Below are 27244 nucleotides of genomic sequence, written 5' to 3'. Positions count from 1 at the left end.
CTCTCGGTCTGCCCTGCAGGCTCCCTCCTGTGTTTGTCTCACTCTAATGTCACAACGCTGCACGTGTTAGCACATTGAGCCCCGACCCACTGGGCGTGCCGAGGCTCATTTAGATTGCTTTTAAGTCGAGTCAGCATTTAGGAATCTGTTTGGGCAAATCGACTTCCAATAATGATGAATTTTTCAATCGTGATTTATTTATAACTCTCCACTTTCGAAGTCTATCTGTACATTTCTTTCAGTAACATACTTATGAAACCCAAGTTTAATTGTATCACTTTTACGAACCATTTCGTCACCCAGATTTTTCGTCTGTTCTATTCTGAACAGAGCAGGTCTGTAATCTCCATCTGAGGGCATTAGGAGGCCACCTGAAACTTAATTATGTGCAGAGTGTTACAAAGGTTGGCTAGTAAAGATAACGAGCCGCACAAAAGAAACAAAAAAGTATACCTTGCAAAAACTACACAGGACTATTAAAGGCACATAAGTGAGCATTAAAAACATGTGTTGCACACAATATAATTCTAGAATGCGGATTACATATATTGAATAGCGAACCCATTTAAGAGGGCTGATATATTCCAGAGGAAAGCAGAGCAAACTTGGTATCTGTATATGTAGAAAGGAGTTGAAAGGCAGCACAGTGCTGTATAGGGTCGAAGGCAGATTTAATAAGAATGAATTAAGACAGGGGCTGGCTTGTGAGAGGAAATATGGGCAGTTTACTATGCTACTGTCCAGTGTGAGCTTTAATCAATCAATCAGAGTACTTGTAAAGCGTGCTACTTACCCGTGAGGGTCTCAAGGCGCTATGTGGAGGCGGGAGGGCTGCTACTGCTCGAAGTGCCAGGTCTTGAGGAGTCTTCTGAAGGCGAGTAGGTCTTGGGTCTGCCGTAGGTGCTCTTTCCTAATCTGAACAAGGGTGGAGGTGGTCCCCAGGTACACAGGGATGTGGTTCCCGATGCTGGGTGGTGTGGTGCTTACTGTCTGTACATACGACCTAAAAGGATGCATTTTGCTAGGAACAGCATGAACACCACAAGGCCCACTTGCCCTTTTGCAGATAGCTTACTACAGAGGGGAGGGTTTGAAGGTGCAAGAACCGATGAAAAGTTGCGGTTGAGCCTTTGTGCAACATGTGCCCTCCCAGATTATGGATGGTTGTGTCTTCTTGCGAAATGTTGGAAATTGCCTGGATTTGTGAACCGGTTTGGGGCCTGCGCCACGCACTGCTCTTTAAACCCGCTGATATTAACCAGCAGCCGGGCAAGCACAGCCCAACAACACGCACCTGGCTACATTTCATGTGTGGGCAAACACTGGAGGAGGTGGAGGAGACGCTGGCAGCACAGCCAGGTCTACAGACATGCTAATCTGACGCAGGGATTACCAGGCTGTGGCCCGAGGGGACGGATGCGGTGGCCAGGCAGGTGGGGGGTGAGACAAGAGAGGGAATCCCAGACCCATGATGACAGACAGGCACGGGGGAAGACATAATTTTGGGCGGGATTAAAGTCACACGCACGGAGCAAAACAAGGGGCGATGGCATGAATGGTGGGTGGGAGACAACTCTTCTAAACAAGCGGGGCAGGAGACGAACCCCGCCCCGGACACTCCCGTACTGCATAAACGAGTGGAAGCGGGAGGCCTCCCTATTCTTGTGTTATATGGGAAGGCCGCTTACCTGTCAACCTGAGGGCTTTTTAATTAGTGCTCCATTAAACTGAAGGGAGAAAAAAGCATTTTTTGAGGGTGGTGCAGGTTTTGCAATGAGGGTGACATCACAAGTCCATGGAGAGAGATTGCTTTTCAGTAGGGTGAATATTATTGAAACCAGTGGTGCGCGCACACCACAAAGGAGCGTGCACCGAAATCGAAACCAGTGGGGCGCACGCACCACAGAGGAGCGGGGGGGCAGGGAGCCTGTCGTCTGTGCCGCATGCTGAGGCGCGTCCTAGACACGGACGGGAATGGGCGGAGCAAATGCGGGACATGCACCCGCATTTGCCCAATTACATGCTGTTTTTTTTTTAAAAAGTACGCTACAGCCAATGCCAGCCTGCGAAAGCAAACCACATGCACAAGCCTGTGGTTAGCTTTCTGAAGCCCATTCAAGAGGTCTTGTGCTACGCAGACAGTGCTGTGCACTGCAACACTAGGCGCGAGACCTAAAAATGATGAATTCATGAAAATAAGGGAAAACACAGACATACAAAGAAAGAAATACGCATGAGAAAAAATGAATGAAGAAAAATGAATGATGTAAGACAAACAATGGGTAAACAGGAGGAAACAATAAAAATGGAGGAGAAAGGAAGGATGAAAGGAAGGAAAGTTAAACATAAACAAGAAAGTAAAGGTGAAAGGTGGGACGGAAGGGTAAAAAAGATGGATACATGGAACGGTGAGAGGTTGGATAAAAGAGCAGAAGGATTAATAGGTTATTGGGCAAGTGAGTTGAAGAATGAAAAATGGAAAGATGGAGAAAAGTGAAAGGATGCCTGGGTGAAAGAATGGATAGATGATATGTGGACATTCTGAATGGTAGAAGCATGGAAGGATGGATGTATAGAAGGATGGATTGATGATGGAATAGTGAAGGCAGAACGATAAGGTTTGTTTGCCTCATGCACTTGGTGTGAGTAGACGACTGGTTCAAGTGCGGGACGTTTTCATATTTTTCTGACTACTCCCTTGTTGATGACGAAAACTGCAAAAAAGTGTCTTCTTTGAAACACTTCTTAATGTTTTTGTAATAGTGTTTTATTTAATAATGCTGCAATTTGATTGTTTCATTGGTCTTTTTCCCAAAATAATCCTATTGAATTGAACTGAACTTGAGGCTTAGCTTGTCTATTTGGGGAGAGGAGTTGGCCTAGCGGCTAGGACGGTCGACCTCGAATGTGGGGAACCGGGTTTGAGTCTCGGCAATGATGCTGAACTTCCAGTGATTCTCGGCAACAGCCTGTGAAGCCCCTTTAACTCTAATAGCCGCTTTTTATTGAAGGAACAAGCCCTTCCTGTCAAAGATTATACCCAGGTACTTATATACTTGTAAATGTAAATGTATTTGAGCTTGTAAAAGCGCACTGCTACCCATCCGTAGGTTTCCTGGCGCTGTATAACTCTGGGGAACCCGTCCTGGCTTTCCCTGTGGGATGGTCCCTGCTGGGAGTCCCCAAGGTGGAGCCAGGCTTCCCTGGAATTGATGGGGCCGTTGTGGAGATGAGGCAAGCTAATGCCCAGAGTTGCCGAGTGGAACCCCTGATTAGAGTAAGCACCGAAGCGAGAATTATCATGTCCGCTGACCAAAGTCCACGACCCTGCCACGTCGGGATTTGAACCCTGGTCCCGGGCCGACTTCTGCTCCCGGGTCTGCCGCCTCTAACCAGTGAGCCACACTACTCCACTTCGAACGTTTCCAACTGCCGATCCCGCAGCACCCACCGAGGTTGATGTTTTGTTACTCCTCTGATTTAGTGCCATCACTTTGGATTTTTCTAGGTTTATACTTAACTCATTGTTATCAGAAAAGTTACTTGTGGTACTTATAAGGTGTTGCAAGCCGACTGGGGTTCGGCTAATCAATATTAGATCATCGGCATACAGTAAATTTGAAAGTGTTAGACTCCCCAGATTCGGGGTGTGATGGTTACAATTGTCTAGCTCTGTTGTAAAATCAGACGTAAAGAGATTAAACAAGGTCGGAGCAGGGACACAACCCTGCTTCAGCCCCCTTAGTGGTTGGTATTTTCCTCGATAAGCCGTCACCAGTCCCCAGCTTTATTTGGATCCATGTCTTGGAGTGGAGTAGAATTAACTGACTCAGGAGGTTTGGGGCTATGTTGAAACCAGATCATTTTGCCCGGAGCTTCCTCCTGTCTATGCTATCGAAGGAGGCTGTATAATCTATAAAGCAAACAAATAATGGCTTATTGATGTTTTTGGTAGCATCTATTAAGAGTGAAAGAGCAAGGATGTTTGTTGTTGTCCCCATGCATTTTTGGAAATTTGCTTGGTTAATGGGAATTAAGGCTTTCCCCGATGCCCACCCTGTAAGTTCGTCCAGTAGGAGGCACGCAAAATATTTGGCGTCAAGATCAATTAATGCAATGAGCCTAGAATTCTTCGCTTCATTCCTACTGCCTTTATTATAGATCAACAAGATGATTGATCCCTTCCAGGAATCTAGAATTCTTTCAACTTCCATAATGTAACTAAAGTGAGGCAATAGTGCTTCAGCCCAGTAATTCGGCTCCTGCCTATATAACATTGGTAGAATGCCGTTGGGCCCGGGCGCCCCTCCTTGGATTATTTGCTTACTTGTAGGCCCGAAAAATGGGGCATATTATCAAGGACATGGGCTTCGATTGGAATTCATAGAGCATATTATCAAGGTCATTATTGCCGCTTTATCGGCAGTTTCCTGCCGATAAAAGCGGCGATAATGTATCGCCTGTCCTTGATAATATGCCCCAATGTTTCCTATTGGTCCTTCGGCACTACAGTTGCTCTTGCTGATTTTGGTTTAAAATTGACGAGGACAACGTTTTTCCTAAAATTCTCCCAGGCTTTCAGACTATTACCGTTCAACAACCTAATTTCTTCCCACCAAAGTTTTGCCTCTGGCAAAAGTTTTTCTGGATCGCTCGTTTTGCATTTAATTCTCTTGCAATTCGACGTGACCTCCGAGCTTGGATCTTCAGTTGGATAAGTAAGTGCTGTTCTGTGTACGACAAGTGTGAGCTCTTGCGGCGAGTGGTCACTAATAATCTGATGTGATATTTGATATTAATTTTTACATATGTTTAAAGGAATTGACTTTTTAATATACCAGTTGGAGCCTTTGTTACATATTTTTTCTATCTATTTAGTTAGCCTGTGTGCATATTTGTATATTAGGATCGTTGCAGTAAATCTCAGCTACTTTTGTATAGGTCGGTGTGGGAATAAAATATGTGACCCTGAGGGGCCGATTCACAGAACTAACTTAAGTCAAAACCCTAAACTTACTACTTTTGGTATTCACAGAAGTTAGGATTTTGTCTTAAGTTTGTCTTAAGACAGACTTAAGACAAAATCCTAACTTAAGTCTGTCTTAAGTCTGTCTTAAGTCTGTCTTAAGTCTGTCTTAAGACAAACTTAAGACAAAATCCTAACTTCTGTGAATACCAAAAGTAGTAAGTTTAGGATTTTGTCTTAAGTTAGTTCTGTGAATCGGGCCCAGAGACTTTGAATGTAGCTTAAGTTGAAATGGGAACGGTAATTATAACCCTCTCAATCACTTTCTCTACTATTTCTTAGGTTAGAGTGGGAATAGTAAATTAGACCCTTGCACCATCTAACACTTTCTGTAATTTGCTTTGGTTGGAGAGGGAATAGCAAATGTGACCGCTCCATAGTCCAACACTTTCCCTACTTTTGCTTAGGTTGGAGTGTAAATGATAAATTTGATACTTCGAATTGCCACCCTTTCCCTACTATTGAGCAGGTTGGAGTGTGAGTACCGAGTTTGATTCCTTTAATGTCTGACACTTTCCCGACTTTAGCTGAGGTTGGAGTGAGGAAGGTAAATCAGAACCCTCCATAAATCCAATGCTTTCGCTAATTTTGCTTAGATTGGAATCCAGAACCTTCAGTGCAGTTCCTTAGGAGTGAGTGAGAATATTTTATCTGGCCACTCCAAACTTCAAAACGTTCTCTTCCATTGCTTAGGCTGGAGAGGGAATAGTAAATCTGACCACTCTAAAGTGCAACATTTTCCCTGATGTGGCTTAGGTTGCAGTGGAACTAGTACATTTGACACCTCTAAAGGCCCTTCCTGCACATAAACAATCATTAGAAAAATGATAATTTGCAACTTCTATGTGTGCTGCACAATGCAGTGCACATAGGAGATACAAATCGGGGGACACCTTCCAGCACATAAACAATCATTCCCCCCAATTCAGGCACCCTTTGCAGGCACCCTTGCACAATGCTGCAAGGGTGCATGCGTTGGCGATAAGCAGCTTAATTTAGCAATGTATCTTTGTAAATACAGTGCATTCCTGCGTTTTCAGCATTGTGGAGCGTGGCTTTAGCAGCTTTGCTTAACACCATGCTCCGCCATTCTGTTGTACATATGCCTCCTAGTCTTCATATATGGCCATATCTAGCAGATGCAATTGGCTGTATCAGGTGTGAACCACCTACGGTCCTCATACAAGGTGGGTCAAAATATTCTTATATGTACAGTGACTAGTGACATCGGAATTATAGGTTTTGTGCTAAATATTGCAAGGTCAAACCTACCAATATTTTGACATTAAAATGCTTGTATTTGCTCAAACATATGGATTTTGGAGAAAAAGAAAATCCCCTACATTGTAGACCTCCCAGAGTGAACTGTTTGCATGTACATTGTACATTGTTTCACTATACAGATGTTTCTCCAATGTTGCTAACCTAGAAGTTTACTACACAAAATGTTTCTTTCCTTTTTTAGAAAAAAAAGCATATTAAGTTAAAATTAGCAAATGCCGAATTCAGTTATCTTGAAAACTCCTTTAGTTTGAAAAAACATAATTGTTCCAGTTAGCTTTAAATTGTACCATGAGCTGCAAATTGTATCCAGCAATGAGCATTTTTACTGGTTCATCTTGAATTAAAATGCATGACTTGTAAATGGGAAACATCACTTACAACGCAACTTTTACCACGCAATGCTTTTACATCGCAACTTTTACAACACATGCGTTTACCACTCATGCTTTTACATCGCAAGTTTTACAACGCATACCATTACAACGCATTGTGCTGGGGGGCGCTCTAGGATAGGGAATAGGTTTAATGTACTATCCAACTATCCACGGGGACTGGAGTTGGAATAGTAAATTAAACTATTCACTATCCAGCACCCCAAAGCACTATGCGTTGTAATGGTATGCGTTGTAAAACTTGCGATGTAAAAGCATGAGTGGTAAAAGCATGCGTTGTAATGTCGTACATCCCTTGTAAATAATCATCCCTAATGTTCCTTTGAGTACATTGATACGAATAATAAGTAACACAACAAAATATGAAGTCATGCTCAACCCGTTGCGTGCATGCGTCACCCAACGGCCGTCGCGAACACTACCTCTGTAGGGCAGCGCACGTCCATTGGCCGACGCGGTTAACGGGCTAAAAATGTCTGCGTGGTACACAGAACTGTAGTACATGCTGACAGGAGAAACCCATCACAATTTATTCACCAGGGCTACAACCCCCCAAAACTACTCCTGACTACAAACCTGGCTTCTTCACTGACTTGTACTGTTGAGGTGAAAAGAAATCTGAATGAAAATGGAAATAGTGAGCTGATTCTTTACATTTATACAAAATGAGCAATAGAGGCTCTATGGAAACTATGGGGCCGATTATGATGGCGGACGGACCTGAGTCCGTCCGCCACCATAGAGTAGGAGGGAACCTCCGCATGGCCTGCGGAGTTCCCTCCTGTGCAATTAGGATGTGACCGCCACCCTGGCGGTCACATCCTCTATTTTTACCATTGCGGCGGGTGCGGCTTCAAGCTGCATCCGCCGCAATGGTAAAAATGCATACATTCCATTTGTATGCAGAAAGCGGCAGGCACCATGTGGTGCCTGCCGATTTCTGCATACAAATGCAGGGGGGACCATAGGTACCCTCCATGTGCACCCGCCACCCCCCCTTCACCCAGGGGGACCGCAACGGGCCCCCCCAGTGAAGTTACACATGCTTTTCCACGGCTGAAAACCCGCCGTGGAAAAGCATTTTTCACAGGCCATCCTAATATGGCTGACGGTGTCTGAGAGACACCGTCACCATATTAGAGCTTTTCCGCCGCGGTTGTAAGCCAACCGCGGCGGAAAAGCGGCGGACGGAAACCAGGACACACCAGCCATCCTAATGTGGCGGTGGGTCTTTGGTGGGTCCGCAGAGGATTTTCCGCATCCTCCGGGCCGGCGGTGGCTTCCGCCGGCCCGGAGGATGCGGAAAATCCTCCATCGTAATAGGCCCCTATGTTGGTCTTGATCTAGCAGCTACCTAAATACATTTTTGTCTGGGAGAACTGGCTCTTTGAGGGGAACCACAATATTTTGAATCCCACTACATGAGTGTGTACACACCGTATAGTGTCTATAGTGTGATGAGATTTAAATAGAGTTCTCAGTCCCTTGTCCAGAAGTGCACCGCCAACAAATAGCTGCCTCCGGCGTCAGTCTCTCTCCATTGCCCAATGAGCAGAGGGCTCTTTCTAGTTCATTGGTGAAGGTGGACTTTGGATGTCCCCTGGTGCAAGAGAGGTAAGTAATATGTTTGTGAGAAGTTAAAAATCAAAATAAATTTCTCTCACACACAGACAAGGATGGAATTTAATCCAATGCAGTGTTTTATTTATATAGAACTGAATGATTGTGAATTTCAGGACAGCTTTAAAACAATAGGAACTGTTCCACCACACGCTTTGGTCAAGACAACTTGTTTGTAACTACCCTTGGTCAATGGCAACATGAGGCAGGGCAGTCATACATCCCCCTCCCTTGTGTGAGGAAGGGGTTGTTGCTGAATATTTTGCACCTTTCCCTAACCCTTGCCCAGAGTCTATTTCCACCCTTGAGCAGGGCACAGGTGGTATGAAGCCCATCCACATTGGACAAGATCAGAAATGCCTTGGTTTAGTAGGTTTCGCTGTGTCACGAACAAGCCCGTGCCTCAATAATGCAGCTACCCACATTGCCAACATGGTAAAGATGCAAGGCAAACATTTAGATTTCTTCATGCATTTTGAGGCCTGTCTTTGTGCAGGGGGATATGTTCAGCCACACAAGTGCTTTCTGTTTTTATCGGGAGAAGTGTGGCAATAGAGGAAAGTTGAACATTTCTAATTATCGGTTACATTTGCTCTGTTTTTGGCTTGTAAATTTAAGCCACTGTGCAAGAAGGAAGATCCTTTGCAAAAAAGCCCTCTTAATATCATGGTGATATAGGTAATCCCAAATTCTGAGTTGTACATATAACCACAAATCCTAAACTCAATTTCTTGTTCCTTAAGGGTGGTCTCTACAAAAGATATCTCTACGCTGACGATGTCCTGCTCACCTTCACGCACCTCCACCGATGCTTACCGGCTCTATTGGAAGTCATTGATGAATTTGTGGCCTTGTCCGGATATAAAGTGAACTGGGACAAGAGAGAGGCCCTACCGCTCTTGACTGGTACCAGGGCGGCAGCGATCCATGGTTACCTTTTCTGCTGGAAGCCATCTTGACTTAATTACCTGGATATACCAGTCAACAGAGGTTGGACAGGATGGTCCTGGACAACCTGGACCCTCTGCCCAGATGAAATTCAACTTTGAGAAGTGGTCCCTTCTGGGATTTTCCATGTGGGGCAGAGTGCAGGTGGTGAGGATGGTCATGCTGCTGCGCTTCACATACACACTGGGCATGCCACCTGTTGTGGTGCCTCTACCCACCTTATGGCTTATTGACGCTCAGACTCTGACCTTTGTGTGAGGCTCCTTGAGGTCCCACTTGGCTGCGTCCAAACTGATGACACGCCACTCCTGCGAAGGCTAGGCCTCCCTTCTCTGGAACACTAAGCACGTACCCTCCACCTCTTGCAACTGGCATACTTGCTTCCAGGTACCCCAGGCACGCCGCAGTGGGCCCAAGTGGAATGGTTGCATCTATCTGGTGGCGGTGGCCTCAGCCTTCTTTACGGGGACCATAACCCCCAATCACGCCTCCCATACCTGGTGCTACAGGCCAGGCACAAAGTCCAGCAGGGTACCCATCCACTAGTATCCACATTGAGGGCCAGGTTCTCTGATGGACTCAGTGGATGGAGGTGGGCATAAGTACCCTGGACCAGGTATTGCTTGACGGTGATCTGAAACCCTTTGTCCGGCTAAGAGAGGAATTTGGTTTACATCCACAGCCAGCCTGGTGCTATCTGCTGTTAAAACACTGCCTGAGACTCTGTCTAGGCCTGCACCAGTGGTCAGTATAATCTTCCTCAGTCGTAAACCACCTAGTCACATGGGAACACCACAAGGGTGGGAAGTCAGGACTCTATAGCACACTCACAAGCCATCTTTTCTCCCAACCCCTCCTACGTAGCCTCTGCATTAAGTGGCAGGACCTCCTGCATACCCACATTGAAAATGAAAACTGGGTGGACATCCTGGATGCCCTTGACATGGACACCCGGGCAACGAATTACACTGGACCCCATCAAACTGATAAGGGCCAGCTTCCGCGCTCACACAGCCTGCTGGAGGTGTTCGGACGCCCATTGCGACCTCACCCACATTCTTTGCTAATGCTCCTCAATCCGGCTCTTTTGGAGAGACTCCCTGGAGCTCTCTCGCCTGTGTCACTGCCTCCTCCACAAGGATTTCGCCACAGCCAAGATCTGTATCCTCCGGCAATGGAGTTCATCCAACCACCCCTTATAGGAATATTGGACAGTGGCGAAGATACTGACCGCGTTGCATGAATGCATCATTTAGAACTTGCAGGACCAGGCGGAAGTGTTCACGCACATCTGGGCCCCCTTCCTACCAGACGTCCCATTTTTATTTTATTTATTTTATGGAGTATTTTATAGCGCAAACTTGACCCAAAGGTTTCAGGTATCAGAGCGCTTTACATAGCACCAGTTGCGTTACATGAGGACAATAATTTTTGTTAGGCACGGGTCGATTAAGTAATTTTCCCAGAATCACAGGATGTTGAGCGTCATTGCAGAGACTCGAACTCAGTTCCCCAGATACGAGGTCCACCGCCCTAGCCGTAAATCCAACTCCTCTGCCCACTCCTTTCATACCATGAGGTGGGAGATATTAACTTCTCCCCTCACCTGTTACTCACCTGAGGCCTCATTTATGAAAAGTGACGCATGGCTGCGTGAAAATAGCGATGCGTCACTTTTCACTGCGCCCTCCTTGCGACACCAATGATGCGTCATATTTGCAGTATGACGCATCATGGCGCAAAGAGTTACAGATACGTCAGCATTTCTGACGTATCTGTATGGCGCAAAAGTGACGCATTCCTGGAGTGTGTCACAAAAGTAACGCAACTCCAGCAATGTGTCCTTTCACATGCGGCCTGCGTCAGTCTTACGCCTGCTGTGAGGCAGGCGTAAGAAATTGACGCATTTGCATCCTAGAAGTGGCGCAGTGAAATCTCGTAGATTTCACTGCGTCACTTCCATGACCCTTTCTTACGTCAAAATGCCCCCCTTGCATACATTATACCTGGCGCAGGTATAATGTAGTGCAGGGGTTTACAAAGTGACGCATCTACCTAGATGCGTCACTTTGTAAATATGGCGCAACAAGGCACATTTTTTACGCCACTGGGCCCTCATTTATGAAGTTTGGCCGTAGGGAGGCGCAGCACGCCTTCCTGCTGCGCTTCCCTACGGCAAAAGAAAAAGGCAGGAATGCGCCGTATCTATAAGATACGGTGCATTCCTGTCCTTTTCCCTGCACCGGCGCACAATGGGCTGCCTGCGCCAACGCAGGCACCTTTGCACAATGGTGCAAGGGTGCCTGCGTTACGGGGATTATTATTTTTGTACAGGAAGGGAAACCTTCCTGTACAAAAATAATCACAAAAGGCTTTTCTTCTTTCTATGGGTGCTGCAGAATGCCGCACACATAGAAAAAGGAAACCCGAGGAGAAATAAAGATGTTTCTCCCCGTTGCGCCTCCCTTATGCCTCCCCCTTATGCCTCCCCTGGGGAGGCGTAAGCTTTTGGCACTGCCTTAGAATTACGATTTCTCGTAAATCCGGGGCAGTGTCAAAAGGCCATGGGTGTTGCTGGGAACGCCCCCAGCAACACCCGTTGCACGCCCCTTTAATGCAGAACACTGCGTTAAAGGGACTGATATTTATCAGGCAGCATTGAGCCAAAAAAAGTGGCCTAGTGCTGCCTGATAAATATCACGCAGGCAGCTGTGCCACGGAACGTCACAAAAAGTGACGTTCCGATGGCGCAAGGGGCCTCATAAATGAGGCCCCTGGTGCGTCACAAAAAGTGACGCACCGGCGGCGTAAAAGTGAAGCACAGCCTCATAAATGAGGCCCCTGGTGCGCAGGGGCCCAGCTCACTTGATGACCATGCAGACAACCCCAGGTTCCTCCCTGAGAGGTTTCATGTCAGGCCGCCCATGCCACATCATCCACACACGGTTCCATCCCACCTCTCTTTTGTAGCCTCAGTCCCCTCTGCAGGGCTTGGCCTTCACCCTCCCTTCCTGTCCCTTCAGCACCCCTTCCAACACCCGCCATCCCCTCCTTCCCTTTCCCTGCCCTTCCCTCCCTGCCCCTTCCTGTACCCCCATGTTTACCACCCCTCCTTCTGTTATCCACCCCCTCTTACCTCCTGCTCCTCTCTCACTCCCCCAGACCCTGAGGTATGGTGGGTGCCTTCTAGGTAGTTTGCCATCGTCACATGCCCCACCACCCCTCCTGTATACCCCTTGGGGTTTCTCCCTTTCCTCCCTGGCAGCGGACTACGGTCTTCCTCAGCCTTACACGACAAGGCTTCCCCCCCCCCCCAGCATGCAATCCACCCCCCTAATGTATAGCAAACAAGTGTGGAAGGGCTAACTATCCACTCAGCCCCATGAGGGAGGTTGCGCCTTCACTCTCTCTGCTCACTCCAGTGGCCGGCTACTAGGACCCTTTACTTCTCCCCCGACTCATATGGGACCATGGCCCCCGGCTCATTGACAATTGCTACCCGGGGAGACACCCAGCGCCAAGCCAGCTAGTCCTCCTAACTCTTCTGTGTTATGTCCCATCTCCCTGTGCCTTTTCCCCTTCCTCCCCATCCACCCCATCCCCTTTTTATTCTCGCCCCTCCCCTCCCTTAGTAGCATCTGATAGTACTGTTTCTTCCTCCCTGTACTACAAAGTAACCCTGTTGAGTATTTTTGTTTCAATAAAAAATTATGACACAAACAAAATCTCTATTTCTTGTGCACATTTAGAAAATGCATAGCTTCCATACTCACCCATTTTTCAATCATCAGATTTAACAAATGAATGAATGAATGCAGGCCAGTCACTTGCTGTTCTCGCAGCGCGGACCTGGAACACTCTGCCCCTATCCTTGAGATTGATCAAAAATGTTGTTCCTTTTAGGAAGGCACTCAAAACGTATCTTTTTAGAATTGCTTATTAGATTTTTTATATAACTCAATTCTGTTGGCCACCTGCTTGGTTTTCCTTTTTCGCGCCAGGATACTCTGGTAGTAATAGAGCGCGTTATAAAACAGCTAAAATAAAATAATAAATGCATGATCAATATACAATAGAAAGTCATTGTAAGCTGCACCTCAGTTGTTGTGGAGAAGCGTGGAGAAGTGTGGCTCAATGGTTAGAGCGGCAGACCCTGATGCAGAGGTCTGGCCCGAAACCAGGGTTTAATTCCCGCCTCGGCGGGTCTTGGGCTCAATCTCCCCGGACCTGATAATTCTCGCCTCGGTGCCTCGTCCAATCATGGGTCCCACTCTGTGACTCTGGGCATTAGCTTGCTTAATCTCCACCACGGCCCCAGCAGCGCTTTGATACCTGGCCTCACCTTGGGGGGTGCCCAGGAGTGGACATTTCACATGGAAAAGCCAGGAAGGGTTCCACAGCGGTATGAGTGCAGCGCCGGGACACCCCGTCGCGTGGGCAGCCGTGCGCTTTACACATACAACATTTTACATTTACATTTACATTTGTCTCGAAGTATTGTTTGTCTGGAAGACCAACAGACCCTATCTCTGTGGGCCCGATTCACAGAACTAACTTAAGACAAAATTCTAAACTTACTAATTTTGGAATTCACAGAAGTTAGGATTTTGTCTTAAGTTTGTCTTAAGACAGACTTAAGACAAAATCCTAATTTAAGTATGTCTTAAGTCTGTCTTAAGTCTGTCTTAAGACAAACTTAAGACAAACTTAAGACAAAATCCTAACTTCTATGAATACCAAAAGTAGTAAGTTTAGGATTTTGTCTTAAGTTAGTTCTGTGAATCGGCCCCTGTGATCAGAATTGTCTGATCAAAGTAAAAAAAAAAATGTTGTAATCCAGTCATCTGGCGAAGGATTACATATGAAAACATTTGCACTGATCTCCGTGTTTTCTATTTATTTTCATTAGCTTTTTAATTCAACGATGAGCTTTATGAGAAAACAATTAGCGCTCTACTTTAGTGATCCCTTGCTGAATTTGTCTTTCTTTTAGAAATGTGTAGATTTACTGGCTCAAAGATGACTTCTATACCTGTTTATTCTACAAACTGCTATTAGGTATACACCCAAAAAAAAATCTATGGTGAGAAAAACAAAATAAAATTCTTCCACAGCACATTTTCCCCTTTGTTTTAAAAACACCAACATTTATTATTTTTAGACTATTTCCTTAGTTCCCTCCAAGCTAATCCACATTCCCTGGATACCTTTAGAATCACCAACATGTGGGAAAAAAAATTGCCAAATTTGCCCTTTTACAGAGAAGTTTGTGTTGACTTAAGCCCAAACTGAGTAAAAAAGGATTCAGCACTTGACATAGTAAGCCACAGCACTTAAGGAGGTAAATGAGAGTGAATTTAGTCTGAAATCTAGTCAGGGATATGTGTAAGAAAATGCTCATTTTTGTGTGGTTATACTTACTTGTTATACTAACTTTTATTTCTGGATTTTAGTCTCTGCACACAGGGGCAGTGCCATCTAGTGCACAGTGCATGTGTTCTGACCGCTAAAACCTGTATGCAAAAAGTGGCTAAATCCTGATTGACATAGTTGACTTTTCTGTACAGCTGTAGTATCTGCTGTAGAAACTACACAGTGGCATGAAAACTGGATGTCATCTTTGGACTGCATCACGGATTGTGCCATCCACTAGGCTTTATGCCTTCCAATGGGATGTATGACATTACAACGCATGCTTTTACCACTAATGCCTTTACAACGCTGTTTTCACAACGCATGCCTTTACAACGCATAGTGCTTTGTGGCACTGGATAGTGAATAGTTTAATTTACTATTCCAACTCCAGTCCCCGTGGATAGTAGGGAAGGTGTTGGATAGTAAATTAAACCTATTCCCTATCCTAGAGCGCCCCCCAGCGCAATGCGTTGTAATGGTTTGCGTTGTAAAAGTTGCGTCGTAAAGGCACTGCGTGGTAAAAGTTGCATTGTAAAGGATGTTTCCCCTTCCAATGTGACCTGACTGCTTCAGTTTAAACCTGCAGTGAGACCTGTTAAACTAACCCTCTTTGACAAGAAACAGTCTGTTTTAAATATGAATAGGTCACCCAAATGTATTATTGTGCTAAGTGAATGCTTGTGGCTTTGTAATAAAATAGAGGGCAGTGGGAAAAGCGAGGACACTGTGCTGTTCTGCACCTGGCCACTGTGGTATATCCCGCTGAAGAGCCTATACTTGTTTAATAAAATAAGTGGGATTTTTGTGATGTGCTGCACTGACTGCACCAGCTTTTCTCCATAAATGTACAAACTTCAGTTGTTGAGAATGCTCTAATGTTCTGCTGAGACCTGATTCCATTTAAGGGGTCACAGCTCAGGATTTACGTTGGATTTTCTCATTTAAGATCATTTATTAGGAATCCCACCATCTGCCCTTCTCCTCGGAGCTCAATCTGATATCTCTTATTAATAAGTGTTAGAAAAAGACATTACATTCTTAATTAAAAGGTATGATGAGTCAGAAGGGATCTTTTTGGGGAAACCTGGAATAGTAGCTTTGCCTAGGTCAGCTGATTTTTGAAAATTAATATTCATAATAATAATAGTAGAGTGGCTTCTACTGTTCTGAGATATGCTTCAGTGCGCATGTGCACAACCTACTAATTTTGCCATTGACCTACTGGTCTCCCACAGCTATATGATATTGCAGACTGGGTAGTTATAACTACATTATACCTTGAATTACTCATGTAGCCTACCATTGGCTCTGATTAGTGGCATGATATGGAGGGCAGAACAAAACAAGGCACGCTGACCTGCGGACACAGAAGATGTTTCAAGCTCCAAGAAGAAGCTCCTTCAAAAGACGAGGGCAATCAGGGTTTTTGTAATGTGCAACTAATCACCTGTTAGGGTCTTGAGGTGCTGGGGGGGAGGGGTAAGTTCTGCAGTTCAGTCAAAGAGCCAGGTCTTGAGGTCTTTTATGAATTGAGGCAGTAACAGTGGTTGCTTGAGATCCAGAGGCAGGGAGTTCCAGATTCTTGCGGTGAGGTAGGAGAAGGATTTTACTGCAGCCAAGGTCTTGCAGATCCATGGGGCAGTAGTCAGAGCCAGTTGGGTGGAGAGGAGAGGAGATGTCTGGTGGGTATGTCGAAGAAGAGGTGGTGGTTGAGGTATGCAAGTCCGTTGTTGTGGAGGGCTTTTTTGATATGTGTGAGGCGCTTGAAGGTGATTCTTTTGTTGATCTGGAGCCACTGAATGTCTCTCAGGAGACTGTAGATGTGGCTGCAGTGGGGATGTCCAGGATAAGTCTGGAGAGGCGCTGCAGTTTCTTTTGGAGTTTTTGGGTGGCACCAGTGTAGAGTGAGTTGCTGTAGTCAAGTTTGCTGTGGACAAACGCTGGGTGACCATTCTCCTGGATTCAGTCAGGATCCACTTGAAGATCTTCTCAAACATGCGGGGTGTGTGGAAACAAGAGGATGAGACGGCATTGATTTGGCTGTTCATGGAGAACGTTTGGTCGACGATTATGCCGAGGTTACATGTGTGGTCAGTGGGTGTGGGGGGAGATTCCGAGCACCGCGGGCCACCAGGAGTCCTCCGAGCCTGATGAGAAGGTGCCCACAATGAGGACTTCAGTTTTGTCAGAGTTGAGTTAGAGGCAGCTCTCCTTCATCCAGGCGGCTACTGCCTTCATCCCAATGTGAAAGTTTCTCTTAGCGGCTGCAGGTTCGTCAGTGAGGAAGAGAATCAGCTGGTTGTCATTGGCATAGGAGATGATCTTGAGTGTGGTTTCTGACGATCGCTGCAAACAGAAACATGTAGATGTTGAAGAGGGTAGGGCTCATTGAGGAGCCCCGGGGAACGCACAACTGATCTCTAGAAGTGCCGAGGAAAACAGTGGGAGCTTGACTCTCTGGGTTCGGCCGGGGACTTGGGGACATAAGGACAAGTTACAAGTGGAAGGTGTGTCTGAAACAGTTAATTACATGAAAATAATCTTTGTGTGGTTGAAGGGCATCTCAAAGCCATCAAAAGTAAAAGTGATGCTTTCCTCTCACAACTGAACAAGAAGAAGACGCAACTTGAAAACTAAAGCACTAGAATGGACATGGTGGATATAATACAGTTTCTATAAAAATGTTTTGAGAATGAAAAAGGTGATAACCCTTGCAAAAGCAAAATAATGAAGACCTTGAAACATGGTACTAATAAATTAACAAAAGAATAATTAGACTTTCAGAACTACAGATGTTTGTAAATTTGAAATTTTGACTGAGAATGTACTCATTGACCATTTAGCCAGATTCCAATTTTTGGATATGTTTGTAATTTAAAACACACATTGTGCTTTTGGCTCCATGGCTGCCTCTGGAAACTCCACCTCAAAGGTATCACTGCACAGTTTAACTATTGTGATCAAAATAAACCCTTGCCAAAGGCCAGGGAAAAGCAGCAGAACTTGTATAAACTATTGATCTTGCAAAGCCTAGTTGGTTGTGTGTCAGAATACCATAAGCATAATTCATGTCAAAAAAAGTTTGTGTCAGATGACATTGTTTATAAAATATCATCCAATTGTTAAATATTTTAGTAATAACTCCATTGGGGTAAGATTTTGTAGATAATATTCATGGCAACATTTCCCTACACAAATGTTCTAGATACGCACCCTCACATTGAGCCCTGTTTGTCTATCTCCACATTCATGAAAGTTTAAAACTTGTCACCCATGGGTATGTTCAAATTCACAATGTTTTGGCCAGTGCCAGCAGAGTGATACACAATCTGCCCCTCCTGATATGTCTAGTTAGGTGCAGAGCTGCATTGTCAACTCTATATGATAGGGATAGCTCTGTTGTATTAGCCCTAGGAATGGGATATCTGTGCAATTAATTGCTCTTTGTTAGCAATACTTTAAAATATTAGGATTATGAAAATATTTGAGGTGCAAGTTATGGCTAAGAGAAAGCAATCTGAAAAAACATTAACAGTACTAGGATAGAAGTACCCTTAGTCTGAGTAACAAATAAAGCAACAGTGAGGGTTCAGAGAAGCCCTCGCGCTTTTGGGAGCCAGTGCTACTGCACCTGCTGCTCCACCGAGAGCTAGGCCCTGAACTTTAGGGTGTTCATGAACTCTTCAAAAACAGCTACAACACAATTAAAAGACAAACGTGTAACTGAAGGGAGACACTTTAGTCTTTTGAAAAAAATTGAAGGCACATTTTGAATTGCAAAATCAGCATATTAAAATCACCCATAAAACCTCAATATGTTTTTTGTATTCTTGTAGAGTGAGTTCCATGACTACCCTTCTGAAGGTGGGCCAGTGTGTCTTGAGGAATAGTTGATGAGTGACCCTTAGGAACTGACTGTAAAATCTTTTTAGACAATTTAGATGGAGCATTGTTTTGTATATATGCACCTTTTGTATGAATATTAGAGTTGAATGCTTTGTTGATCAGTACAGCTTGGGAAAGCTAATTAGGCCTTCAACCTTTGGAGTTGACCAGTAACCCTTGATTGGCAGCCTTATCAAATTCTGTTTAATGATTCAGTATCCTTTATTTGTCCTTCTTAGGAGCTTTTTGGCTTCAGGACACAGACGTGTCACAGCATCGCCTGCCTCCTTGGGTACATCTTCTCTCTCGGGTTCCTGAGGCTGTTCTTTTATTGGACGCCAGAGTGGGACGTCTGGGCTCACTGCACCCCCTGCACCTTAGAAGAAGCTGATGTTATTTTACTTCGAACCACAGTACGTTAATTTTATTTAAACCTTATCTGCAAAATTGTGACGATGAGAGGTAAAGTGAACTTTCAAACCCATGTAGGTAGGGGTTCAAAATAAATCATCAAGAGGAGTAGCATGCTCAGAGTTTATAAGCATATTACGTTCTTGTTTAAGTTTTTCTCAGTCTAGGTTGTTGGGTGTATTCTTCACTAGATTGGTGCTAGAAAGAAGTTTATTTACATTGACAGGCAAATGTTGGAACTGTCCAGAGATGACAGGGGCAGGTCATCCACACTAAAGCAAGAGCAGAAGTGAAACCCAGTCATCCTTGTGAGGACAGGGACAGAGCCAGGTCCTTAAACAGCTGCTAAATGTGTGATCTGTCTGGTTCAACAATCACATTTCACAGAGTTCAGCTGAAAACATGGTATAAAGCATGTGGTCATTGTATTGCCATCATGCTTACTGGAGTTGACTGTTCAGTTTGAATGTTTAGGGGGTCATTAGGATGGTGGGCGGACTTTGTCTTCCTTTCGGAGATTGCGACCGCCCACCATGAGGGCAGGGGTCCCGTGTGGGCAATTAGGATGCGCCCGCCACAGTGGCGGGCGCATCCTGCATTCCTGTCATTGTGGCAGGCGGTGCATTCAGCACCGCCCGCCACAATGCCAGGAAGGCATGTTGTGCATGGAACTGCTGGGGGGTACCATAGGTAGCCCCCATGTGCACCCCCCACCCTCCAGAGTACCTGGGGGCCTGCAACGGGCCCCCGCAGTCCATTCCCGCATGCCTTTCTGTGGGGGCGCATCTTTCCGCACCCATCATAATATGGCTGGCGGTGTCTAACAGACACGCCACCATATTAAACCCTTTTCCGCCCGGTCAACTCGTTGACCGGGCGGAAAAGCGGCAGACGGTCTTCCCATCCGCCGCAGTCATGCCCCGCCATACTAATATGGCGGGGGGCAATGGGTGGCGGGCGGGTGAGGATGTAGGGCGGATCACCACCGCCATGCGGGCGGTGGCGATCTGCCCTACATCCTAATGGGCCCCTCAGTATTCATTTTGAATGGACGAACATGGGGTAAAATGTTGTCGTGAATTAGAAGATTCGGTTCCATTGTCTATTGACAGAGCTGAGCTGGTGGTAGGCAGATTGGCACCATTTACTATGTTTATGGGGGCCTCTCCACTAAGTCTAGAGGGTCCAAGGTAGTACAAGTAGTTGTAGTATCCATTAATTGGTTGAAAGTACCTAGGAAAATTGGCAAACGTTTACTGATTTATTATACATTTTAATAAATTATTTGAAATGTTCCGGATACATTTACCATAGGGACATCTCAAACTCGACTGTGGATTCCCATTTCTTAAAGTGTAGAGAGAAGTAAAAAATATGCTTTTAATGTAAAAAAGTAATAACGTTTTATGTTAAATATTAATCAAGTTCAAGAGATACTTTATTTCGTCCTGATAAGGCCATAAAAGCACAAGTAAAACATATTAAAAAACAATGCAATCAGTGCAACTTTTCTAACATTAAAATTAGGCGTACAAATTAAGATATTTGATCGGTAAGAAAATTGTTGGGTATAATAAATGTCCTAAAAAAATACAAGTATCTCAATCCTTCTATGCAAATTCATGTATTAAAAAGGCTAGATCACTGATCATAATGGTGAAGTAGGGTGAGTTAGTTGGACTTGCTCTGTCTTTAAAACTGCTCATCATACACACCACATAGAAAACAGGTAGCGGGACACTAAATAAGCAATCAATCAATCAATCAATCAATCAATCAATCATGCCATTTGTATAGCACACTACCCACCCGGGAGGGTCTCAAGGCGCTTGGGGGGAGGGGTATGCTACTGCTCGAACAGCCAGGTCTTGATTTGTTTCCTGAAGGCGAGATGGTCCTGGGTCAGCCGAAGGTGGATGGGGAGGGAGGTCCAAGTCTTGGCAGCCAGGTAAGAGAAGGATCTTCCTCCGGCGGTGGCTCTTCGGATGCATGGTATGGCTGCGAGGGCGAGGCTGGTAGACCGTAGCTGGCGGGTGGGCGTGTAGAAGGTCAGGCGGTCGTTGAGGTACTTGGGGCCCAGGTCGTGGAGAGACTTGTGTGCGTGGGTGAGGAGCCGGAACGTGATCCTCTTGTCGACGGGGAGCCAGTGCAGGTTCCTCAGGTGGCTGGAGATGTGGCTGCGTCGGGGGACATCCAGGATGAGTCGGGCGGAGGTGTTCTGGATGCGCTGGAGTCTTTTCTGTAGCTTGGCTGTGGTTCCGGCGTAGAGGGCGTTTCCGTAGTCCAGTCGGCTGGTGACGAGTGCCTGGGTGACAGTCTTCCTGGTCTCGGTCGGGATCCAGCGGAAGATCTTGCGAAGCATACGCAGGGTGTTGAAGCACGATGAGGAGACAGCGTTGACTTGTCTGGTCATCGAGAGGGAGGGGTCCAGGATGAAGCCCAGGTTGCGTGCGTGGTCGGTTGGCTTGGGTGCGGTGCCCAGGCCACCAGGAGTCGTCCCAGGCGGAGGGCGAAGATCCCAGGATGAGGACTTCCGTCTTGTCCGAATTCAGTTTCAGGCAGCTGTCCTTCATCCACTCGGCGACGTCTTTCATCCCTTCGTGTAGGCAGGTTCTGGCGGTGTCGGGGTCTCTGGTGAGGGAGAGGATCAGCTGGGTGTCGTCGGCGTAAGAGATGATGTTGAGGTTGTGCTGGCGTGCGATGGCTGCGAGAGGTTTCATGTAGATGTTGAAGAGGGTGGGGCTGAGTGAAGATCCTTGCGGGACTCCGCAGATGACTTCGGTGGCCTCGGAGCGAAACGGGGGGAGGCGGACTCTTTGAGTTCTTCCGGCGAGGAACGAGATGATCCACTCCAGTGCCTTCTCTTGGATACCGATGTTGCTGAGGCGCTGGACTAGGGTGCGGTGGCAGACCGTGTCGAACGCAGCGGAGAGGTCCAGGAGGATGAGGGCCACTGTTTCCCCCTTGTCGAGCAGGGTCCGGATGTCGTCGGTGGCTGCGATGAGGGCGGTCTCGGTGCTGTGGTTGGCTCTGAAGCCGGACTGCGAGGGGTCGAGGGATCCGTTCATCTCGAGGAAGGCAGTCAGCTGTCTGTTGACAATCTTCTCGATGACTTTAGCAGGAAAAGGGAGGAGCGAGATGGGGCGGAGGTTTTTGAGATCGGTGGGGTCCGCTGTAGGTTTCTTCAGGAGGGCGCTGATCTCGGCGTGCTTCCAGCTCTCCGGGAAGGTGGCGGTGTTGAAGGAGGCGTTGATGATGTTCCGGAGTTGGGGTGCGATGGTGGAGTCGGCCTTGTTGAAGACGTGGTGTGGGCAGGGGTCGGTCGGTGATCCGGAGTGGATGGTGTTCATCGTGCGGGCTGTGTCTTCGGTGGTCACCGTGGTCCAGGTGCGAAGGGTGGCGGTGGGGGGCGTTGGTTCGACGGTTGGGTGCGTGGGTGGGGCACCGAAGCTGTTGTGGATGTCGGCGATCTTGCGGTGGAAGAACGAGGCGAGGGAGTCGCAGAGGTCTTGTGACGGAGTGATGTCGTTGGTGCCGGTGCTGGGGTTGGAGAACTCCTTGACGATAGTGAAGAGCTCTTTGCTGTCGTGGGCTTTGTTGTCCAGTCGTTCCTTCAGGGATTTCTTCTTGGTGGTGCGGATGAGCTGGTGGTGCTTGCGGGTAGCGTGTTTGAGGACGGTCATGTTGTCGGTGGTCCGGTCGAGGAGCCAGGCTTTCTCGAGGGTGCGGCAGGTCTTCTTGGAGTCCTTGAGGTCGTCGGTGAACCAGGATGCCTTCTTGCTTCTGGGTCTGCTGGGAGGGTTCTTTAGTGGTGCGAGGTCGTCGGCGCAGGCGGTCAGCCACTGTGTGAAGTTGCGGGCTGCTTCGTTGGGGTCCGTTGTGTTGGCGGGTGGGCTCTGGCTGAGGGAGGTGGTGAGCTGGTCTGCGGTGATCTTGCTCCAATTCCTGTGAGGTACCTGTTGCGGGTGGTGGTGGGTCGTGGATCTTTTGAAGCTGAAGTGGACGCAGCTGTGGTCGGTCCAGTGGAGTCCGGTGGCGTGGCTGAAGGTGATGTACTTGCTGGAAGAGAAGACGGGATCAAACGTGTGGCCGGCGTAGTGGGTGGGGGTGTTGACCAGTTGCTTGAGTCCGAGGTTGGCGAGGTTTTCCAGCAGGGCGGTGGTGTTGCGGTCCTTGTTGTTCTCCAGGTGGAAGTTGAGGTCCCCGAGGAGGATGTAGTCAGTGGAGGGGAGGGCGTGCGGGCTGATGAAGTCTGTGATGTCTTCGCTGAATTGTGTGCGTGGTCCCGGGGGTCTGTAGACGAGGGTGCCTCTGAGGGTCGTCTTAGGGTCGGTGTGAATCTGGAAGTGGAGATGTTCGGCTGCGGCGAAGGAGTCGTTGGCATCGGTCGTGATGCGGATGGTGTTCCTGTGGACGATGGTTGATGCGGTCCCTCCTGATGATCTTGTACCCGTCCGGGATGGCGATGGCGATATCGGGTGCAGAGGAGGCGTTCATCCAGGTTTCCGTGAGGAAGGCTACGTCCGGTGATGTAGCGTCGAGGAGGTTCCAGAGTTCCACGGCGTGTCTGTGGACGGAGCGGGTGTTGATCAGGATGCACTTGAGGTGGTTGCTGCTGGTGTTTGTCTTGGCGGGTGCGAGGCAGGTTCAGAGGCAGGTGAACTTGCAGGTGCAGCAGGTGAAGGGTCCGTGGGTGCGTCTCGGCGTGGCTCGGCAGCAGGCGTGGGTCCGGCCGGCATTGAGTGTGTTGAGAGTGGCGGCGTCGTAGGTCAGTCGGGTCGTCTTGCCTTGGCGGGGAGGGCCAGGGGTCCTGGCGCTGGGCGCGGGCCAGGCACAGACGGGCGCAGACGGGCGCAGACGGGCTTACCTTTGGCGCACCTTCGGCGCTCAATCGGCGCTCCCGCTGCGCGCGTCCGCTGCGCGGTCGCTCTGGGGGCGTCATAAGTAAGGAGCCGGGAGGGAGGAGCAGCTGGGTGGCGGGAGCGGGGCGGCGAATGGAATCACAGGGGGGCGGGGCTGCAGGGAGGCAGCGGCGGGAAATTCCAAGAAGCAGCGGGCAGCGGGAAATTCCCAGTAGCAGCAGGAAATTCCCAGGAGCAGCGGGCAGCGAGCGAAGGGATCTGCAGGCAGGAGGCAGCAAAGGCAGGCAGGAGCGGCAGCAGTGAGTGGGGCGACCAAGCCCTGTGGAGGGCTGAGCGGGCATATTACAAACATATTTTAGGATCCTAAAAGCCTGTGAAAGATTCCTACATAGCTGTCGTAGCCAGCGATGTCTTACTTCCTTATATGCTGGACAAAAAAAAGTACATATAGGTCAGTCTCCGTACAATTATTACAGGTCGGATTTTTTATGGAGCTGCCACCCCACTCATGCGTGATGGCAGGTAAGGGAAGTGCACCACGCCTGAACGGCAAATAAAGTTTTTGGGCAAGAGCGGCTGTATATCATCTATAATGGGTTCTAAACTATATTACAGTTTGACTTCTAGGAAAGATGATGTAAGTGTACCTATCCTGGGACCCCTCAGTAGTAGGTTAAGATTATGATCCTTGAAATTGTTTATCAAAACCTTCCTAGGTGTTGACGGACAACAAGCTTCGGCACTGTGCAAGGAGTTCTTAATGTGGGTAAGCCAAGATATTTTACTTTCTCCATCAAGGTATGTCACTTTCCTCAGTTCATATCTGTACATAAATAGTTCAGGGGTGCTCCATAAACGGCGCCAGTATAGCAAGGGTCTGAGGGCAACCTCCAATGTAATTGGGCAAACTCCAAGATCCATTCGGAGTGGGGTGAGTGGTGTGATTTTGGGAAGTCCCAAAAGTTGTCTGAGGAATGAGTTCTCGGTCTTAGCAAGTAGTTCCGATGACCGATGACCCCATATTTCTGCCCCATAAAAAGCTGCTCCTCTCGCTTGTGCCTTATATATTTCCAGGACCAGCCCTAGCATCTGATGAACACACTTCCTCTGCTCTTTAGCTAGCCCCCCTGATGTTTGTGCTAGTCTTAACCCCTTCGAAGCTGATGACGAGCTCAGCTCGTCATGAGGTACACCTCTTGTACGCTCATGACGAGCTGAGCCCGTCATGAACCGCGGGTTTTTCAAAAAGTCAGCGCACAGCGGGAAAATGCGCAGCGCCGATGGTGTTAAACAAACTTTCTTGATTTGAACACCCCACTCCAATTTTCTCGTTTAGAGACAATCCCAAATATTCGCAGGCAGGGACTTTCTCTGAGAGTTCCCCATCTAGTTGGGGATTGGGTCATTTAGAGTGCCCTGCATTGAAAACCATATATTTGGTTTTCTGGGTGTTAATTTCCAGGCCCCTATTCTTGCAAAATGAGTGGAAGTTGTCCAATTAATGTAAATTAGTTTTATATATCAAATGTAGAGTGAAATATAAAACCGCTACAGCACTATTAATTTAATTTTTCATTTACATTTTTAATTCATTTAAAAACAATACATGAAATTCAAATATTTTTCTGAAGCTTAGATTAAAAAATAAATTCCCACCTAAAGTAAAATGTTGTGTTTTATTATGCATTTATAATTATTAAAGGTGATGTAGAACATGTATTAAAAGATTCCCCTTTTCCTATCCCCCTACTTTATTTCCCCCCATGACATATCTGGGTTAGTAGACATATCTAAGCTCCTCCAAATGGCTGTGCTGAATGCAGGGTGGGAGTTTGGCTGAGAAGCCACATTCACCTTGTATGCTGGATCTATGAGCTGTTACCCTGTATCAGTGGTTTGACCTCTTGCCTGTAGGTATCCCTTTAGTGGCCACAATGCAATGGTCTGTTTAATCATGAATTGTAAATGTGTATTCCATGTTTGTGCTTTCTAATACAAATAAACATATGTTGCATACAAAATAAATTAAAATAAGGTTATTATATTGATTGAAAATAAATGTTACATTACTTCATGAATTCAAAAGTGTTGTTACAAAATTTTATAATTACATAATACATTTTTAATTTTATAGTTTTTTAAAACTTTAAATTATGTATATTTACATTTTTTACTATTTTGAATAATTTAATTTAACTTGCCCTGACTTCTGAATAGGTTTTATTTTATTTTAAGTCCCTACCTCCATTGTTTTCTTTGGGAGAGTGCTGCAGTAGCAGATTTGGTTGGCCATGTGTGCTGTTGGACTGCCTCCAAGTTTGAGCTGGAATAATTTTATGCTGTTTTTGGTCCCTTTTCGGCTGTGGTAAATATAGAAGTACAGCTTGTGAATAGCAATGGGCTTATGGGTGGCTGTATGTCCTTCTCTAAACCCAACCCTAACTCCTTTAATCCCCACTTAAACCTTACTCTTCCCTAAACACCTCACATTCAGTAGTAAGTAAGCCTCTTTTACAGCCACTTCCCTGGTCTCTCTACTAAGTACTAAACTTACATGTGCAGCTTCTGTCAATGGAAAAGGCAGCAGAGTTTGTGGACTGCATTTTTAATACTTTAACAGTTCTGCTTTAGCGCTACTAAACGTTATACAAAATACAGTTTGTGAATAGGCCCCTGTCATGGGCAAAATGTTTGATTTTTTATTTCCATTCAAGCAGAAATCTTCTTTTGCTCTGGAAAGTTGCCTCAAAGTAACACAAAATAGTGCTTTGCATTACTGTGCATCAAGTGGGTGTCCATGGGTGGTACATGGGTGACCTCATACAACCATCAATGGTTTTTGATGCAAAACCCTATTTACCTGTAATAGTAGATAGGGTTGTGCATAAAAAAATATTGCCCCATTGAAGCAGTCATGAAAAGGTGAATCTCATATTTCTCCTACCTTTTCTGACTTTCCGTGTGTGCACCACTTTACAGTACACATTTAAAGTTTGTCCAAACATAGGGCCGATTAGGATGGCGGTGAATCCGCATCCTACGGGCCGTCGGAAGCCACCGCCGGCCTGAAGGATGCGGATTCACTGCCGCAGCCACAGACATCACCCACCGCCAGATTAGGATGGTGGTGGGATTGCGGTGGGACCAGCGGCGGACGGCAGGTTCGTCCGCCGCTGATCCACGGGGTGTGGAGGGCTATTTGGTGGCGGTGTCTGCAAGACACCGTCAGCCTAATTAGGATGTGCATTGACACATGCTTTTCCACGGTGGCTTTTCCGCCGTGGAAAAGCATGTGGTCTTTGGTGTTTGGGGGCCCGTTGTGGGCCCCCAGGGTGTCGGGGGTGTGGGATGCACATGGGGGTACCTATGTTACCCCCCAGGCATTTACATGCACAAAGCGG

General features: G+C 46.8%; 1 protein-coding gene across 3 annotated transcripts in view; it reads left to right on the top strand.

Annotated features, from left to right (window-relative positions):
• Positions 1 to 27244, top strand: part of LOC144791804 (putative cation-transporting ATPase 13A4) — a 362855-nt gene that overhangs the window by 33038 nt on the left and 302573 nt on the right. For all 3 annotated transcript variants that reach the window (XM_078666578.1, XM_078666579.1, XM_078666580.1), the window contains exon 3: positions 18810 to 18983. In XM_078666578.1, coding sequence (XP_078522704.1) covers positions 18810 to 18983 — 174 coding nt within the window. The remainder of the gene's footprint in view (positions 1 to 18809; positions 18984 to 27244) is intronic.

This window comes from Lissotriton helveticus, chromosome 11 (assembly GCF_964261635.1).
Source record: "Lissotriton helveticus chromosome 11, aLisHel1.1, whole genome shotgun sequence".
NCBI classification, from domain to species: domain Eukaryota; kingdom Metazoa; phylum Chordata; class Amphibia; order Caudata; family Salamandridae; genus Lissotriton; species Lissotriton helveticus.
The sequence above is the reverse complement of the archived record's forward strand: the minus strand, read 5'-3'. Positions and strand labels throughout refer to the sequence as shown.